This window comes from Galeopterus variegatus, unplaced genomic scaffold (genome assembly GCF_000696425.1).
Source record: "Galeopterus variegatus unplaced genomic scaffold, G_variegatus-3.0.2 Scaffold1760, whole genome shotgun sequence".
Taxonomy (NCBI): Eukaryota; Metazoa; Chordata; class Mammalia; order Dermoptera; family Cynocephalidae; genus Galeopterus; species Galeopterus variegatus.
The window spans coordinates 295,144-314,528 of record NW_007727871.1 but is presented as its reverse complement, the minus strand read 5'-3'; the positions used below and the strand labels follow the sequence as shown (position 1 = coordinate 314,528).

The 19,385-nt window shown below is 36.2% G+C and overlaps 1 protein-coding gene across 4 annotated transcripts in view; it reads right to left on the bottom strand.

Annotated features, from left to right (window-relative positions):
• Nucleotides 1-243: 243 nt before the first annotated feature.
• RAPGEF2 (Rap guanine nucleotide exchange factor (GEF) 2) overlaps nt 244-19,385 on the bottom strand; it is a 168,650-nt gene continuing 149,508 nt past the window's right edge. For 2 of the 4 annotated variants that reach the window (XM_008578799.1, XM_008578800.1), the window contains 13 exons: nt 18,877-19,034; nt 18,025-18,265; nt 15,600-15,983; nt 14,535-14,746; nt 14,322-14,445; nt 13,659-13,682; nt 12,406-12,629; nt 10,894-11,100; nt 9,105-9,257; nt 6,794-7,019; nt 5,681-6,240; nt 3,341-3,649; nt 244-2,301 (listed from right to left, as the gene is read on the bottom strand). In XM_008578799.1, the coding sequence (XP_008577021.1) occupies nt 2,276-2,301; nt 3,341-3,649; nt 5,681-6,240; nt 6,794-7,019; nt 9,105-9,257; nt 10,894-11,100; nt 12,406-12,629; nt 13,659-13,682; nt 14,322-14,445; nt 14,535-14,746; nt 15,600-15,983; nt 18,025-18,265; nt 18,877-19,034 (2,848 nt within the window). In that variant the 3' untranslated portion in view covers nt 244-2,275. Of the gene's footprint in view, nt 2,302-3,340; nt 3,650-5,680; nt 6,241-6,793; nt 7,020-8,211; nt 8,335-9,104; nt 9,258-10,893; nt 11,101-12,405; nt 12,630-13,658; nt 13,683-14,321; nt 14,446-14,534; nt 14,747-15,599; nt 15,984-18,024; nt 18,266-18,876; nt 19,035-19,385 lie in introns of all 4 variants that reach the window. The other 2 variants (XM_008578797.1, XM_008578798.1) reach the window with 2 other exon arrangements.

Here is a 19,385-nt window from a genome sequence, read left to right as displayed (position 1 = left end):
TTCATCTTTCACTGAACCTTAAGAAACACTGAATTCTGAACATGGTTTGGTTAGTGCTAACATCAATGATATTAATTTCTTTGAATCAACAGAAAAGAAATAGGCCATTGGGCATTTTCTACCAACCAAGAGGCTAAAATCTCTTCAGCCTCCTGAGGACTTGCTTCTGCAGTGAGACCAAAGGCCTCTATTACACTTCAGTAATAAAAAGCATGCACGATTCATTAAGAATATAGGCAAGGCTTTATGTTATATTTATTTATTTTCCAGCTTGTACAAACTGGATGTAGAAGCATAAACATAGTACATTTCTACCATCTTCAACAAAAATATAACCAATATGTACAATTATTGTATTAAAAATACAAAAGGGATACAGACTCCACCAATGTCTTTCTAAAAGACATACAGGTACAAGTAGTATCAAAAGTATGAGGAAATCACCAGTTAATTGTACATTCTGCACTTGACATCACAGAGCGAACTGAGATTAGCAGTCCTATGTTCTACAATTACTTAATGCTTAGATAACATTTGTGCAACTTGTGGTAGAGCTAGGTTTCTTTCTATATGCACATGAGGTCCATAGCCTATATAATAAAACTGGCAAATAATGCATATTACATGTAAAATTACAAATGCATAATTGACAATGTAATATATAAGCAAGTAGACAAATGCCATGATACAGAAGAGAATTATTAAATAAAGCACTGACATTGTTTGATACAGTGAAAAAACACTGCAATTCCACTTTTAAAATTTGAAGCTATTTACGTTTATCTACTGATCAATATGATCAGCTGAATTTAATGGAAAAAAAATCCAAGACCAGCAGTTCCTCACATTTGAGTACTACTCGGATTGGCAGCCTTCACTTTTCCGGAGTCTGTGCAAAAACAACACAAAAATAGAGTGGAGGGGTCATTTTCAGTCATTATAGGGTTAATAGCAGCTGTGAGCAGATGGTTGCTACACTTAGGCCTTCTCTATACGCAATGTCCACAAAGCCATTTAGAGGTTAGTCTTTGGTGACTAACCTGCCTTACAAAGGCTGGCAATATCTAACCAGGTTTTTGATCTTTCATCACGTTTAAAGGCTTGTTTATTGCCTAATGCCAATTCAATAAAGGGAGGCTGTCTTGAAAGAGCAGTATTAACAGCTGGCATCAGCTCCAACATCCCAAGCTGCTTTCACTGCGATGCTATCCAGTTATAGATGTTGCTCTTGAAAACAAAAACAAAACAACAACAACAAAAAAAAAAACCCCTAAAACTCTAAATTAAAAATCAAAGAAACATAACTTAAAAGTGGGGTTTGCCATCCATCTCAATGGAGCAGGACACATCTTGAAATGAAACTGTCCTGCCTCCATAAGGCTCAGACAGGACACAAGAGTCCTATTTCCCTCCCCTGGCCATGTGCAAACAGTTTTACAGAAGAACCCCACCCACTGGGGAAGGAGCGGATGAGGTGTCTTGGTATTTAAGTAATTGGCTAACATTTTATACTTTCAGGATAGGGCACTTCACGGGTGAGGCCAGAAGGACACAGGAAGACAAGGTCACAATCCAGGTCTTCCCCTCTTCTTGGTGTGGCCACACCCTGTCCGGCATATTTGGTTTTTTAGAAACCCAGGCTGGCAACCCTACTTAAGGTTCAAAATAATACTGTAATCATTAAATGGATATAACATTTACTCTCTGAACACAATCTTTAAAATCATTTTTTTTTTTTTTTTAAAGAGCAGAACATTGTAAACAAACGGACAAGCACTGAACTCAAAGGATTTCATTGTTTTTCTTTGTCTTCCTTGGTGGGTTAAAGGCCCCAAGTAGTTCAGTGGCTAGCTTTTCTCATTATCCCAACGAGACCAATTGCTAGGACTGGATTGAAATCTAAAAGGAAGATTTTAAAAATCCTTCCAGGCATTGAGAAGTGCAGCCAGAGTGAATCATCTTGTTGTGATGATCTTGGAATTTGGAATGATACTGTGTGATGTGGCAGGCAGCAACAGTGGGAGCTTGAAGATTGCTGCACTGTGCATTTCAAGCAACAAAGTCTGAAAAGTGCCAGGGCAATTTCTTCACAGTATTTCACATGCAAAGGGGAAAGGAAGAAGGGGAGAAGAAGCCCCATTCTGCTTTTAAGGCAGGGAAGGAGGCAAACTGGTCCACCATCCTTAGAATGTGAGTTCCAAGGCTCCAATGCTAGGGACGTCTTCTTGTGCTCTCCTTTTAGGTGGCTCGCTCTGGATCCAGAAAAGCCTGTGCCTCAAACAGCAGATACTTGTTCATCTTCTGCAAACCAAGCAGGGAAGGGAAAAAAAAAATCAATAAGCAAGCAAGCAATTTCTTGTGCTAGAGAGAATACATTCACTGATGTGCTAAATAAAAATATCATAGCGATTCTTCTTAGTATAGCTCACTTAAAATCCTTGTCTTTTTTCTAAGCAATGATTAACAACCAAAAAAGGTTAAAAATGTATATACTATGCATATCTTTAAATATATATACATAATATTTAAGTATACACATTGTAATGTAATGGTTGGAAAGTTATTAGTAATAAATTCACTGAAAAGTTCTAAAATAGCATGTGCTATATATTTTATATACAGTCACATTCACATAAAAACGTCTGGAAGGATACAGCAAAGTGTTAAAAGTGGTATCTGCAAGTGGCAGGATTATAAGTAATTTTCATTTATTATGCTTTGCTTTTTTCTATAATGATTATGTAATAAAATATGTGAAATTGAAAACTTAACAACAAGAGGTAAGGGGTATGATCTCCCTATTTATTATCAATCCGGTGTGGACAGATAGATTTGTAGAAAGAAGGCAAAAAAGTTATAGAGAAAGTATATTTTTTTTCAGACTTTCATTTCCAAATGAGCCCAACTCATTAAAAGTTCAAATATAATGTTTCCACAGAAAAACTTTAACTTTCCATTTCGGACAGCTCTAAACATTCTTGAAAACAGCACAAACTTGTGAGATTTTTATTCTCTTCCTTTAAAATAAGGCCACAGAAGTCCTTCAATTTTAGTGAAAATTAGAAAAGAAATCCAGTCATGTACTCTTTATTGTAAGTGACCCCCTCTGCAATCTTTGGCATTTCTTATGCCATTTTGAGAAAAACCACACACAAAGAAAGCAGTCAAAAAAGCTTTCATCTAAATTTGGAACTCTGAGTGCAAAATGTTCTTTGTGTGGTTAGAGACATAACTGAACACAGTGTTAAGAAAACAAATGCTTGGAAAGCTTATGGGCACCTGAAATGAACACACGTGAACGTTTTAAGAATACATATATATAAAAATATATGACATATACCATCCTCCTCGGTGGAAAACCCTTGAGACTGATAGGGGGCGAGGCGCGGGTCAGACTCATCCGGCTTACGCCACTGAGGCTTGTTCACAGGCCTGCCGCTTGCCGGATGCCCGTGTGGCTGCTGCTGTACCGGGGAAGGACCAGCTGTGTCAGAGGAACGGGCGACCATCCGAGATCTCTGCAGGGCCACGTTGTAGTCCGGAGGTTTCCTGGCTGGATGGGAATGCCCTTCTGGAAAGTCAGTGATGGGGATTCCAATGTATCCCGGAGGGGTAGGCGGGGGCTCCCGATACCTGCCCTCCTTTCGTGCTATAGTAGAAATAATGTACCAGCCATTAAGAATTTTGTGGAAGAATATTTCATGCCACAAGTATTTATAAAAAATATAAAATGTTTACTCACTAAAACAGCGTACACAATGTAGTAGCAAATGTAATTCTGTGAGGTATGGGATAGAAGTGTGGGTGTGTGCAGGCCAGAAAATGGGTGTTGAGTAAATCAAACCAAACATTAATGATTTCTCTGCATGGTGAAATAATTGGTGAGAGAATCTAGCAAGCAATCTAAGTAACCTTTAACTGTAAAGAAATAGACTACTTGTCTGTTTAATTATAACTATGAAATTACTAATAAGGTTAACACCTACCCCTTGGATTTAGTGGAAAAATTAAAACAAAGAACATAAAACGTACCTAGTACTATGCCTGGAATATATTAGTGCTGGGTAAAACTCCCCTTTCTTCCTCTCTCCCTGCCCCAGTCTTTGCTGTGCATTTACCTTTATTAGACAGACAATCAATTCTACATTACTTTCATGTCTCCGGACTTCACTTTGGAAAATAGTGAACTAAAATAAATTTGGAAAAGTAGTACAAGCAAAGGATACTAATTTAAAAACTCTAAAACTATAAGGTACTTATTTTTCTTAAAATTATTTTATTAATGTTCATGACCTAGAACATAAAATCTGTAAAGGCAAGTAAAACTAAAGTTTTATATTTTTTGAACTTTCTAGACTCAGCTATTTGGAACTAAAAATCCTTTTTTTGCAATAAAAATTCTGAGTTAAAAAGTCCAACCTAAAAGTATGTATTAACTGTTATTTCCTTATTTATATTAAAAAGATATTAAACTTGATATTCACCCATGACTTTATACATTGCAAAATAACCACAATTTCCCTACTAAGAAGGATATTTGTAACGATTATACTCCCGAATTTCTCACTCTATATCTTTTTTTTTTTTTTTTTTTTTTTTTTTCCGTGTCCGGCAATGGATCGCAACCCTCAGTGTTGCCCCCGTACCGGACCGGGGACCGGCAACGGGATCGCAACCCTCGGTGCTGCTCCCGCGCCTCGCTCAGCCAGTGAGCGGGAACCGGTCTGTATGTGGGATCCGAACCCTCAGGCGGGAGTGCTGCCGTGCTTCCCAAGCAGCGCACCATCCAGTGCGCCACCGGGCCGGCCCCTCTCACTCTATATCTTACAACCTATTTCTATATTGCAATTACATACACGTTAAATATGCTATAGAAAATACATCCTGATAAAACTGAGGAAACATGAAAGCCGTTACAACGGAAATGGTAGTCCATCTTTCATGTACTTGAGAATTTACTATCTAGGCACTGTTCTAAATACTTTGTATAGATTTCCTTTAATATTCACATTAGCCCTAGTAAGTAGAAATTAATAGTTCATTTTACAGATGAGGAAACAGGCACAGCTTAGTACTCTGTCACAAAGCTAGTCAAGTGGCAAGACAGGGGCTCAAACCCCCGCCCGCCCGACCCCGAAGCCCATCCTCTCACCCACCACACCACCTGTTAGCACTCTCTCCCTCAGTCCGTAGTGTGCAGAAAGAAGTTGTGTGTTCAACACAGAAACAATTTGTCTTCATAACAAAACCAATGAAAGATTTTTAAATATGCCAAGTGTAAAGTTCTAAATACAACCAAGGAAAACAAAATAGAAAGATAAACACTTAAAACTGTTTCAATTAAAGAAAACTTCCACCTCTACGAAAAATGAGCACCCATTTTGATAATTTTCAGGTTAAAAGAAAAAAAATTAGATTAGATACTGACAATACTGATCCTTATAGCCAAGATTTATTGAATGTTTTATTATGTTGGAATTTATCTACATGTACCTGACTACAAAACCTGGGCTCTTAATTATTATTCATTTCAAAATCCTGAACACAATGCTAATTTGGAAGCTCTATACAGCAATGGACAAAAGAAGAAAAAAACCACAAACACATAGTTTTACTTTCAAAAAAAGTTGGAGTAAAGTCATGATCCAGACATGAAAGCCCCCCCAACTTTTAAACTTACCAATAAGCCCCTTTGTAGTACTTGATGCCACAGCTATGTGGGCAGGCATGGGAACAGGTTTCGTTTCCTCTGTGGTCACAGACGTTATGCTACTGCTTTCAGCTTCAATGGAAACATCCTTCCCACCCCTTCGCTTTATTGTGCCTGTGTCACCTTCTGAGTCTTCTCCCCAGTAACCTGTGGAAGATGCCCAGCTTGCCCGGGATTGGGCCTGTTCAAGACTCTCTCTACTTTGACTTTGCCTGTTATACCTTGCACTGTGATCTGAAAACATAATTTGGTCCATATGGCTGCTTGAGGCCCATAAACCTGCAGGATCCCCTGAATAATCAAAGTGAGTGTGCCCAAACGGAAGTGTTTCCCAGCTTCTCTGATGCTGTATGGTCTGTATATTATCATGGGAACCACTCGAACATGATGTCCAGCTACCACGGCCACTGTCGGCAGCATCAAGTGAAGCACGATCCCCCTGATCCTGGGAAAGTTCCTCTGTGCTTGGAGAAGAAATCACTGTAGCTGTGGCATATAAGCCTCGACTCTCAGACGCTGGTGCATAGGACCTAAATGGGCAAAAGAAATGCAAGACTGTTAGCTAATTAACCTACGATAAAACCAAAATACCCTTTTTCCTAGAAAGGTAGTTTTCTTTAATCTCAGAAAGGGTATAAAAGTACCACTGAATTGCATTACAGTGGCCAGTTCTACCATGTCCAGTTTTCTCACCCTATCTATAAAATAAGCACAGGGGGAAAGAACAACAACTTGCTATAATAAAGGATCACTTGCCTTACAAGGTTAAGGATGGCTCAATATAATTTGATTATTTCAGGAAGGCAGCTCTTACGAAACAACTGAGATATATCCTAAAGTCACCCCCTGCCTTCCACACAGCACTGTATCCCACTAAAGGATAAACCTAACTAAAAAAGCAGTCTGCACAACAAAAACAGCATGGCACTTAATTTAAAAATTGTGAAAATCCGAACTGGGATGGGAGAAAATTTCTTAGCCATTATGTAAAATAAATAAAAATATACACCTAGAAGAAAGGACTCACTATTACAAGAGAGATGGAAGAAGGAATGTAAAAGAACACTGCGAAACGCCGCCTACCCTAAGCTGTATTGATCGGGTTCAATCATGGTCCTCCTTTCCATCCTGCCCACACCTAGGTTTGTTTCCACGATGCTGACAGAATGCCTCTGGCGCCTCTCATCATGCAGCGAGACTGGCACTGAGTCAAAAGAGGAATTGCTGACAATACTGGATCGTGAAGAAATTTCACTGTGACCAGAATCTGAAAAATTATCCACAGTACCACTGGGAGCCAAAGTATAGCCTGCATGAGAAATACAACCATATTAATTAGACACTCTAAGTTTTGAACATAAAACGGAAGTCTACCAAATAGAAGCAAAAACACAATGTAAGCATAGATATCACCATTGAAATGGCAAAAAGTCCATTTTACTTGTAGAGACCAGGTGACTAAGAGATAAGGTACACTGTTACTCTAATAAAGCTCAAGCTGCTTAATCAAAGTTTTGAAAGGAAAAAAGAAAATACTGTTATACAAGCTAGGAAAAGATGTAGAAATCATGATACTGTTTGACTATTCATAGCTCCTAGCTATAAAGTACACTACTATTAGTCTATATAAAAGAAACCATGAAGAATAACTGATCAGATTTGAAAGTATTTTTTTTTTCAAATTGCAAAGAAAGTTAGTAGTCTTGTTTAAGTATGGCATAGACTAATTCAACTGAAAATATCTGTATCATACTTATAATTTTAAGTGGATATATAAACAAAAATAATAAATAAGACCTGAAGAAAACATCTTTGGTTTTTCACCACCTGATTTTTTTCAATATTAATAACATATTAATTGAATCACATAAAAGCCATTTGTTTTGAGGGATGTAATGTGTATTTTCCCCCAGACCATCACAATAAAGTCTAAACAGATGTCTATATCTTGGCCTGAAAGGACCCTTAACTCTATTTTGTTACTAAAAATAATTTTGAAAGTCACATAGGAAAGGCTTGTCCTGAATTTTTTTTTTTTTAAATCCAAATCCTCTCAGTATTCATTTTTTTCTTTTCTATATTACTAAGGATCTCGTGTTCCTTAAAATATTGATTTTATATGATTATATGCAATGCCAATTTTTTTCAATGCTACTTACCTAAAAATATTTAAATCTAGAGCATCTAAATGTTGCCAATTTAAGTATGTTCCCATCTTTTCAGTAAATTGGTAATTCCTGATTTATTTTTTAAAGGTTGCACAGGTCTTGATAAGATTTAACGTGTTCATCTATGAAATGCCTTTTTATAAACCACACTTTAAGTTCTGACAGACAAGATTTAAAGGCTTCCCTGAACAGTCTGCTCAAAAAAACCATCTCCAGAAAATTAATCACTCAGATAGATAGAGCACGTGACATTTGGAGGAATTCTCCCATTTTCTTTAACTAATGAGATGATTCCTCTCTTTCCCACCCCGTTTTTGGTTCTATAAACCCCACCTATCCCATAGGTCCGTGGTGCATTGTTATTCTTGTTACTGTTCTCACTTCCAAGAGAAGAGGAGGAACTGGTTAAGTCCAAATGCCCGGAGCCAAAAGATCTCAGCTGATTGCCACTGCCACCTAACAACAGGATAAGAAAAGAATTTAGATATATCCGTTTAACAAGGACAGTAGAGACTGATTACCCACACACAATGCACAGATGTCTGAAATATCTAAAAGTAAAGCAGTATTTGTTGTGCCAACAAAATCTAACAATTTATTAACCCTTTTGGCCTTTCTCTAGAGAAAACTAAGTCTTAGCCATTTGTTACAGGCTTACACCCATTCATTGAAAAGGTAGGAGGAGGAAGCAACCTGAGGTTATGCAGCAGAAAATTATGTACTATTTTAATATGAAGTATCAACTATGGAGGAGACTTTGCCTAAAATCTAATCTCTTTAAAAATAAAACAAGATAGCAACAAAGGTAATCAAGACCCATGTTAATACAATGAAAAAATAAATCAGGAAGATATTAGTTTTTCACATGGTTTTAAGCCCTATTCTTTATATTAATGTTATACAATCAAATTTAGTTACAACAAATTTTAATATAAAAAGAATTCCTTCCACACTTATGACCAATTAAAAAAAAAAAACCTTAAAGGTATTTTTAAAAGGCCATATATAGTTATAAATTTAACACTATTTAGTGTCAATGTTAAAACAAAATTATCAAAATTCTTCCAAATTTATAAACTGAGGGGGAAAAATCCATTGGACATTATATATGAGATCACCTTAAGTGATTATAATGTGAAAAATCATGCAATACATAACTCTGGAACTTTCTATAGCTGAAGTGTACAGATTTTGGTAAAGGAAAGCAATACATAATTTAGTTCTACCTTTCCTTGGAGAACTCTGTGGAGAAGTGGGAGGAGAAGAGAGCTGTGAAGATGTGTTTGATATCGTATCTTCTGCTTGTTTCTTGTGACGTTCCAAACTTCCTTCTTCAGACAAAGAAAGAATTTTCTTTAAAGCTTGTGGGGAGTTTATGCCTATAAAAGAAAGCCAAGAGCATAAATATATTTTCATGACTGAAAAGAAATAATACAAAAATGATTTAGTCATTAGTGTTAAGATTTAATATTATTATGTTAAGCTTCAACCTACACACACTCTAAATATTCTTCTACTCTTCATGGTATGAACAATCAGCTTGTAGAAGGTACGAGAAGTTTGGTTTCTGACTGATATCTGCCAGAATTCTACAAATAGACTGCTTTTGATATTTTAATCCTAAATCTTAAAGTAGTCACCACCTTTATTCAACAATATGTTAGGCAACAATCAAGAAAAAAAAAGACAACTTGAAAACATTTCAATTTAGGGTGAAAGTGGCACAGCTAACAATATTTATTATTAGAACTCAAGTTTGAGTTGGAAACACATATTTCGGTATTGTTGGATATGTTAACCCAGGGGAATTGGGAATGATGGAAGAAAAGCTAACATAAACTATCTAGGAAAAGTGAACAAAAGAGCTCTAAGGAATTCCATGCAGTTAACACTTGATCAAATACATAGACGAAAGAGAAGGCAAGCAGAGACCCACGAAAGTGCTGTGTCAGAGAAACCACAGAAGGTTTCCTAAGGGAATGAGCCAGCATCAACAGCAGGCTCCAGCAGGATGAAGGTGGAGGAAAAAGAATTATATATGCCAATATAAGGTAATCTTTCTCCCTCCCCTATGCCAAAAATAATTTTTCAGAAATGAGGGAGTCACATTAAAATGTTTTACAAAGCCTCTCATATTATTACAAGGCACTCTCAATTATCTTATTTTGAACAGCAAAGAGATATTTGGGAAGGCACTATAGCCTGAGACCACCTCAAAGCAACTCTTTGCTACCCATTTATCTTTAAAATTTTCTTTCTTTTTATTAACATTGTTTCCTTTAACATATACGTAGAAAAAAGAATCAGTACATTTTACAGAAAATTATTTTGTTGTACCATTTACGTTAAGGGACTAAACTAGAAGATGTATCACTTTTAGTAGAAAAGATGAAGCATGACTTAGCTCCTTAATATTCAGGAATTAGTTGTATTTTTCCCAAGTTACAGTATCAGTATCAGTGATTCAACGAATAAAAATTCATCACCAGACAAATCATTTAACTTAAAAATATTTTGCCTAAATTTCAGCAATTCTGTGATCGTAAGACAAAACTATTTTAGACAATCTATATGAATAAAGCAACTTGTGTATTCATTAAAAATTAAAGTAGTAAACATATAACTTCTCCATTTCAGCCTGTCATGACAAATGAGATGATTAAATGAGATACTATTTATAAAAACAGCTCCTTCCATTGACAAAAGTAAAGTTTAATTTCCTGAATATTAATGTTTTATTAGGTGATGATTATCACAGAGAAACCCAAGAAAATTAGGCAAAGTTATCCATGACAAACATTTTTTTCCTAAATTGAAAATATGCCAGTGAATAGCACCAAAGAAGGTGGTGGACTAATGGGTACAAAATTATGCGATCTACCCTAAGTGAATCACTCTGCAGTTTATGCATGTATTGAAACAATACACTGTACCCCCGCACATATGTACAAGTAAATGTTAAAAAATATTTTGAATTTAAAAAAAAAAAAAAAGGAAATGAATTTAATCACTTACCGAAAGGTGGGAGATCCTTTACGGGTACTTTCTTCCGTGAAGGATAAAGGGACACAGCAGGGACCTGCAGTCCTTGGTTGACTTTATGTGGTGGCTGCTGCTGCTGAGGCTGTGGTAGGGGTTGTGCTTTCTGCTGTGATCCTGCCCTTGGAGCCACTGGGGAGGTCTCAGATTTGACAGGCTTTTTGTCACCAGGATTCTTAGGCACTGATAATTGTTTGGTTTGAAAATACAACAGAGAATTTAGGATGTTAGTAGCTATGTATAAGATAATTTTAGAGTAGCATGAATATTTTCCATAGTTAGAATACTAAAATGCCCATCTTTCTTTCATTTTGCCTATATAAAGGACAGAAATGGAGAGGGGAGACTTCAACAAAAAGGAAAATTGTCAGGAATTATTTTTCTAAAACAGTGTCTAAATTTCTTTGACATATATGAACTAAGTTTTTATCTAATAAATGCTATTAACTGCAGTCTACTTACTATCAAATTCTCCCACAGGGCAGAATTATCTACGTAAGCAAATAAGAGCCAATACTGCTTGAGTTTTTACTGAGTATATAATTTCATGGTAGACAGATGGCAAACTAGTTTAATAAGACAATTAAATGCTGCATATGTAGTATCTTAATATCCAGAACTACTCAAAGACATATATATACTTCTTCCATTTCACTCATCAGGATTCTAAGGATTAGGGAGCTCAGGTCACACTGCTAGTAAGAACAAACAAGATTTGAACTCAGACTACTCTGATTCCAGAGGACAACTCTTTACTGTGACACACAGTGCTTTTATAGTGTCCTGGGTAAATCTAATCATTTGAATCTTCTCAGGTCATCTATCTAACATTTAAGTTCTATAGAAGATATCTTCAAACCTGCCCATGGAAACCCCAGAAGTGTCCTAAGTGGAAAAGTCTTTGTTTTACAAGTACAGATGCAGATGAAAAGAAAACTGCCCCATTTCTAGCCTGGCCAGACTTTTGAAGGCTGGCAACCTACACATTAGGCTGCTGTGGTTCAGTGTGAATTACTGCTTAAAGTGGCACCTGAATTTGTTGTTGGGTGCTATCTGGGCTGGGGTATAAAGGCAGCCAACACACCCAGTTCTTGTGCTTTCTGGCCTGCTGCCTGCCCCCCCACCCCACCCCCCAGCTGCCCATCAGCTTGGGAGTACCTTTGTGAGAAAACAGAACATGCAAATGGGAGCCGCATCCACTCATGTGTCCCTTGCATGTATACTGGCTGTGTTGGAATGAAACTAAAGGAACACTTACTTTAAACAAGTCCACAGTGTCATCCTCCCCATACTAACCCAGTTGGGCATGGCCTGGCTGAGCAAGTGCTGTGTGGTATTTGGTAGCAGCACTGGAGGGAAAGGTCGTATACTTTCAGGACTGCTATTTCCCCCTTGCACTAAGCCCTATTTTGTTATCACCATACCATTGCACAGGAAACAAATTTGCATTCCAGCCAGAGTCTGCAGCCACTTTAAGGAAAAACTCACATGTGTTGGTTGCTGGCTCACACTGCAGTGATAACGTCTGAAGACTCTCCTCATCCATTTCTAGTTCCAAATTGGACAGGTACTGCTTCACTTTTCGAGCCATTTGGGCATCTTCATAAAGCTTTTTGGCATTGAGAAAGGAACTACGACGTACCCGCTTTTTATGACCACCTGTCTGAGCAACATCTAGCACTGTTGCATTTGTACTACCCTGGCTGAGAGACCTGGAAGATGAAAAGGTAGATATGCAGCTCACTCTAGCATGGGATTATTTCATCTATCTGAAACGTGCCAAGACATATAAATATTCTATGTTCAAAATGTCACATGCTTTATTCCAGTAAGTAAACTGTTATAAAGAAATATAGAATAACCTAGATTAAAAATATTTAGTTAAATAATATTTATACATAATATACATATAAATATATGTTTGGCATCTGTTCTGTTCCAACTAGGAAATTCTACTTTCCACCCCTGTAGAGCATTCAAGGTGGTTCTCTTATAGAAGCCAGCAAAAAAAAAAAAAAAGTTATGTATAAAAGCTCATGCAAGAAGACACATCTATAATCATCAAGATTTACATTAAATTTACTTCTCCAAAACAGAATGTTTTATACAGATTTAAATAAAATTAGCTACAATCTTCATAATTTTTTTCTTATTCCTTGGGTTGAATGAGTGAGTTTTTAAAGTAACATGATCAATCTGTTAATAAAATGGTCATGCAGATGTAAACATATATGTATAGAAACTATTTAGCACATGAATTGTTAAGAATTATTTTCAAAAAGGATTGGTTTATATAGAATGAAAATAGTAGTTAGTTGAGCTGTAAAAAATTTGGTTTTAACACCTGGGGGCTCCTTTTAAGTTACACATATTTACTTCTCAAATAACTGTGCAACAGTATTTTAAGTGCACAATTTTTCCTTCTGATATCTTTCCTCTTTTCCCCATTCAACACACCCAAAGTATATTAAAATGAACTCTTTCTGGGAGCTCAGAAATATGCCTGGCCTGCAGTTCTCCAGAACAATCATCAATCATTTCACAGCTCTCATGGATCATGACTTCAAAAGCAAAAGCCCCACGAGATTAAACTTGAAGTCAGTTTGCCATCTGAAATTTGGCTAGAGCAAGAGGGTTAAGAAAAAATGTAAAAATGCAAAGCATCAGAAAACACAGCCGGTAAGAAGACAATACAATGAGCAGAATAAGAATGGTGGGGGTGCAAGGTCTCCACCACTTACCCCAAACTCCGCCATTTCTTCTTCCTGTAAGTGAGAGCCATGAAGATTGAAGCATGGGTGCAGAAAGAGACAGAAAGATCACAAGCTCAGAAAGAAAGGATTAGACTTCTGGACAAGCAGTTCTAGAAGCCCACAAACATTAAACTACATAATAACCTCATATATACAACCTTACCAGAAATATTTTCCTGGTGCAAAAGACAAATACATTTAAATTTTTTTACTCTAGAAGAAGACTGACTTTTCTCTCCTTTATTGAATTAATCATGTTTGACTACACTCACAGCTAAATCCATCGTGTGGATATTGAGACAATACTATCTGGGTTATGTACATATTTTAGTTTATACTATATGTTATTAACATATTTTAGTTATGAGTTTTAGCTCTACAAGTCAGTGTACTGAAAAATAAGAAACAAATAATTGTGACTGATGTTAAATTTAAAATTTAAGGACATACTATTTTTTACTGACAGTCAAAAATGCATTTGATAAAGAATATTTATTCCAAATTAGAGCAAAAACGATGATTCTTGGTACATCCTAACATAATTTCTACCATACTACAAATATAAATATTCAATTTTTTTCTCATTTATTGGGAAGCTCTACACTTAACCTTTTCCAATCCCACATGTGCCACTGAAGACGACATACTCACCGAGTCCTAAACATGAGGGCAGGGTCCATGTTAACTGAAGCCATTCGGCCAACATGACGAATTTCTTTTGCAATCATCCTTAGCTTCTCAAAATTGACCAGCCCGTCTACTTTTGAGTCATTTCCTTTAATTGGCAGAGAAGAAAAAGAAATTACATGGCATTTATTCTATGCTTCTACAACTGAAGACAGGAATCCTCCACCTTATATTTACCTTCGTGAAGGAACGTGAGATCCTTCTTGATAACTGGGAATAGAGGGATTATAGGAGGTTGTAGGTTTTGACTATTGAGGACATTGCGATATTTTGCCATGTTTCTGGAAGGATCAAACAGGTCTTGGAGATCTTGAAATAGCTTTTCATATTTATTGGGAAGTTTTTCCCAGGTGGTTCTCAGTCTTGCCACTGGTGCCAGGTTTAAGCCACTGAGAAGGAAAAAAAAAAAGTAGTAAATAATAATCCCTTATGAAACAAAGGAAATAAAATAGTGTACTGTTTATTTACTGACATATAACACCTCTGATGTATGCTGTATATGCACAGCAATTTACCAAAGGATGCATAAAAAGCTATCAATGATGATTCTGGGTAATGAGAGTGGCAGATGGAAGCAGGGTAAGAGCCAAGCCAAAGGCTTTATCCTTCTTCCCTTTATTCCCTCCTGACCTGTTTACCATCAGCAAAACCACTAGAATATAAGTAATATTGCATTGTGTCCATACATGGAGCAGTGCTTGGCCTGGAGCAGCCTTTTGATAAAATAGACTAGGCAAATATCCTAAGTAATAAAATAAAACAAAAACTATAATAAGTAATGAGAGTATGTTCAAACTCCCAGACAGAGAAAATGACTAATTTAATAATCATCCTCAACATCAATACAGCTAATTGTTTCCATTTATATTTTCTTCCAGCCTCAATCTAAGCACTTAAAAGGAAAGAAAATTAACATTTATTTGGCATCTGCTTTGTGCTTTCTGATGAAACTCCACATATACTATATCATTTAATTTTCTTAACTCTTTGGGGCACTGTCATTTTACTGATGTTTAGAAAAGTTTTTTGCCCAAGGTCACAGAGCTAAAAAGTAGTAGTGGATATAGATTTTTCTGGACTCCAAATCAGCATATGAGAAATTTTAAATTAAGGATTAAGATTAGGATTCAGAGAAAAAGAATTATTCATTATGAGTCAGTTAAAACCTATTGCTTTTATACTAATGATATGGTGTTCAATCTTTAACCTGGACTGAATCTTAAAACAAATATGGTCTATTACCTGATGATTGCAAACATTGAGTTAAAATTCTTGCATTCCCTGCAGTGCAATGCTATCTTGATGAAATGCTTAATGATTTTCATCCTCTTCAGCTGGTTTGTCTCTCTCAGAATTTCCGATGCTACCCAGAATGTTTCCTGGTTAATTACTTCTTCAAATTTCTTCAGGTTGACACAGCTGGTTTTTGATTTGAGTTTAAATAAATCATCTATATATTCAGTAGGTTCAATGTTGCGAAAGAGTTCAAAATTTCGCATAGAGAGCTGTGTGGCAACTTCAACAGTACTGAGCTGAAGCAGGGAAATTTGACTCTCTCTCAACAACTCCTGAGCATCTTCATCTGAACAAAGTGTTTCTGTTTCCATGTTGTTTTTCAGATAATACCTACGAAAAACAGAAACATGTCAGATTTAAAGCCTAAGCAGCAGTCTCATCATATTCCTTGAAAGAACACTGCCACTTTTAATAGAATGTGTGAGGGAACACTGAAATGAATGACGGAACAATTCTTTTCAACCAAATCAGAGTGCAATTGCTGTTTTAGACACCTGAGCATTTACCTGTCCAGAAGTCAGTGAGGGAAACAAACGAATCGCAGAGAATTACATTTGTACCAGTTGTAATTCCTTTTTCTCCTTTCCTTTCTTGCTTAAAAAATTACTTTAACCTTTTGCCAACAATAACAGAAAATAGCAATATTTTTTAGTTTAAATAAAGGAATAGGTCCCAGTGAAGGAAGTGGGAGTGATCAGACAAAGGTCATCACTCTATTTTCCCAGAGTGAAGAGAGAATCTGTGACTAATGGGTCCAAATTGGATCAATCCAAGTTTACTTATTTAGTCAAATACTTAAAAAACCTCTATTTGATCCTGTGAATAAAATCCTAAAACAGATTTTTAACTTTTAAATATCTGGATTTTCATGAAACCCTACAGGTAAGTTGGGAAGGCATTATCCCTATTTGTCAGAAGAGCAAACAGAGGCTCCTGGAGATTAATGACTAGTTCATGCCAGTGCAGGGAAAGGAACTCAGAGCTGCTGAGTTCTCTCTCCTCTCCCCTTTCTCTTTTTAAGCAACTTATTGAAAGCAGCATTCAGATGTTTACCCTGTGTACACACACACACACACACACACCAAAAAATAAATAAATAAATGTGTGTGTGTGTGTGTGTGTGTGTGTATGTTTAATAGACAGATGCTTTCTCTAAGTGAAATTCCATAAATGAAGAAACAGAACGAGCACAGTGAGGGTCCTGCTAAGCTGGTCTTTTGCATATTTCACCAAGGCAAACATTTACGACAGAAAACATATACTTCGGGCCTTTGACATTCACAGATTTAATGTTCTCCATTTTGATTACTTGTGAAGCCCATGACATGGATCCACCTATAATTTTCTTCAATAATGTATGTGAATCAAGGATCTGCAGCACAACGGAGATTTGTAGAACTCTATCGTGGTTACAGATATATCGATGTACATTCAAATGACAATTGAGAAAAAAAGGTCTAAAACAAACTATCGGCTAGTACAGGCGTTGAAAATAAAAGGGAAGAAGAGCAAGAAGTTATGATCGATAAAAAGAAAATAGAAGTATTAAATGAATTAAATCATGGTTTAGATCTATAACATAAAACGTCAAGTACAATAAAACACTCCATATGGTATGAAAAACAAGAAATGTGATTTATAGAACTACTTAATTTTTAGTCAGTGTAGAATCTAGTCATTATATGAGAGCCAAAACTGAACTACTTTTTTAACTTTCACTTATTTGTCATTTGAGGATAAAATCATGTATACTTAATAATCAAAATATCATTCAGGAAAATAAAATCAGGTACAATATTTTGTTTTTCATCCTGACTCTGAGCAAGTAACGTGTGACAGGCTCTTATGTAGCAAGGTAGCAACTAAAGTTTGGTTTTCGTAGTATAATGTACAGTAATAGGCAGTATTAGCCAATCACATTGTCATACAAGTCTCTGCCTAAACTAAACTAATGAAGCTCCTAGAAAAATTAGGTATGTAGGAGTAAATGACACTAGAATATTAACTAGAAAATGTGTTTGTGAACGCACATATCCAAAGAGAAGAGAGCACCCTGGTTTACTCTGTGACTTTACACCAAGCTTACTCTACCACTCTGTTAGCCCAGTATCCTAAAGACAACCATGAGAAGTTAATGCTTGCACAGTGGCAGTCAGTAACAACTTTCAGGTCACAGTGCCCTTGAACTGGTTCTTAAGGGATCACTGTGAGGATCAGAAGTCTACTGTGTACATTTACTCAGATATAGCAATTCTTGGTGAATTCTTTTTAATCTACAGGGGCACTTACTTATTTAAAAGTATTCACTTCTTAGACTTTGATGTGGGTGTGAAGAGGGGTAAAGAAATCCAGAAGTATAGATAATGTATACCTTCCACTCAGTTGTATTCTATCAGCAAGTTTGGAAAGCTGATCTGGAAGTCTTCTTTGTTTGATTACTCCCTCAGGTGTGACGGAGACCTCACATAGTGAATATTGATCGGGGGTGGCAGTGACAGCAAATTCCCTGATAGCCTGAATGACCACTTCCTTTGCTGTGGTGTCCTTACTGATCATGATATATCGGCTTTGCTGATCAGCCTTGAATACTCTTAGCACTTGATCTGGCAAGTCTGGGAAAAAGAAAAGCCACACATAAGTAGAAAGAAATTTAATATATGGCAATGTAATTAAGTGAAGTAATCTGAAAGAAAATTTCCCTAGAAAAGATGATGCTAAACTTTCACCTGTCCCTTACTATAGCTCAGCTTCAAAGACTCAATCAATCAACATGCTATATGTCGCAAGAACACATCTTCTCCTATAAGTAACTGAAGGATCTATATGCAAACGCAAACACATCAGCACACAAGACAGTCATGTTGGTATCAAAGAGAGGAAAATTAAAATCTAAAATTAATCTTTACTATATTGAAAAGTCTATTAAGTTGACTTAAAATGTGCCTCCTACTCTGTTTATTTGACATGACTTAGTAATAACTGAATTGTATGTGTTATCTTCATTTTATGAAAGAACAAGTTCAGACAGGTTAATTTCTCCATGGCCATAGCAAAATAGTCGGCAGATTATAAAAAGAACGGTTTCAACTGTTTGAAATTTAAGGTTCATCCTGACTCTGAGCATCTGATATAATCCATACCACACCAAGAGTATAGCAATACCATTATGTTAGAAGAAAAAGGATTACTACAAGAAAGCAAGAGTAGTAGTGGTGGCACTCACCAGGAGTAGCACTGAAGTCCAAAATGCGATGATGTGACTGCAACAAATCGGGATTACTGGATGATAAGGTTCCACTGACAGGCAGTGCAGTCGGAATGTGCTTTGACTGCCTTAATCCTACTATGCTGTCATCTTGAGACTGACCAATCCCAATATCACTAAACAGAGAGGAAAATTAGAAAATAAATTATTGGCAAGTTGAAAAGTTATAAGCCATCAATATATAACAGACACAGACCATAAATAAACCACATTCCACAAATCTTGAAGTTAAAGTAAAAATGTTAATAAATTTTGTTGAAAATTACAAAAGCACCTACTGCTTAAGTGTATCCAACTCATTTTGCTTTTTCTTAAGTGTACATGTTTCTTTAAAACCTATGTCTTTTTATCTAGATAAGCCATAACAAATATTATCAGTGTCTCAGTATAGAAATATATTCAAGAGAATATAAACTCTAGTTTCTGATGGAAATGGATTTTTAAAAAGCACATTAAAAAGAATGCAT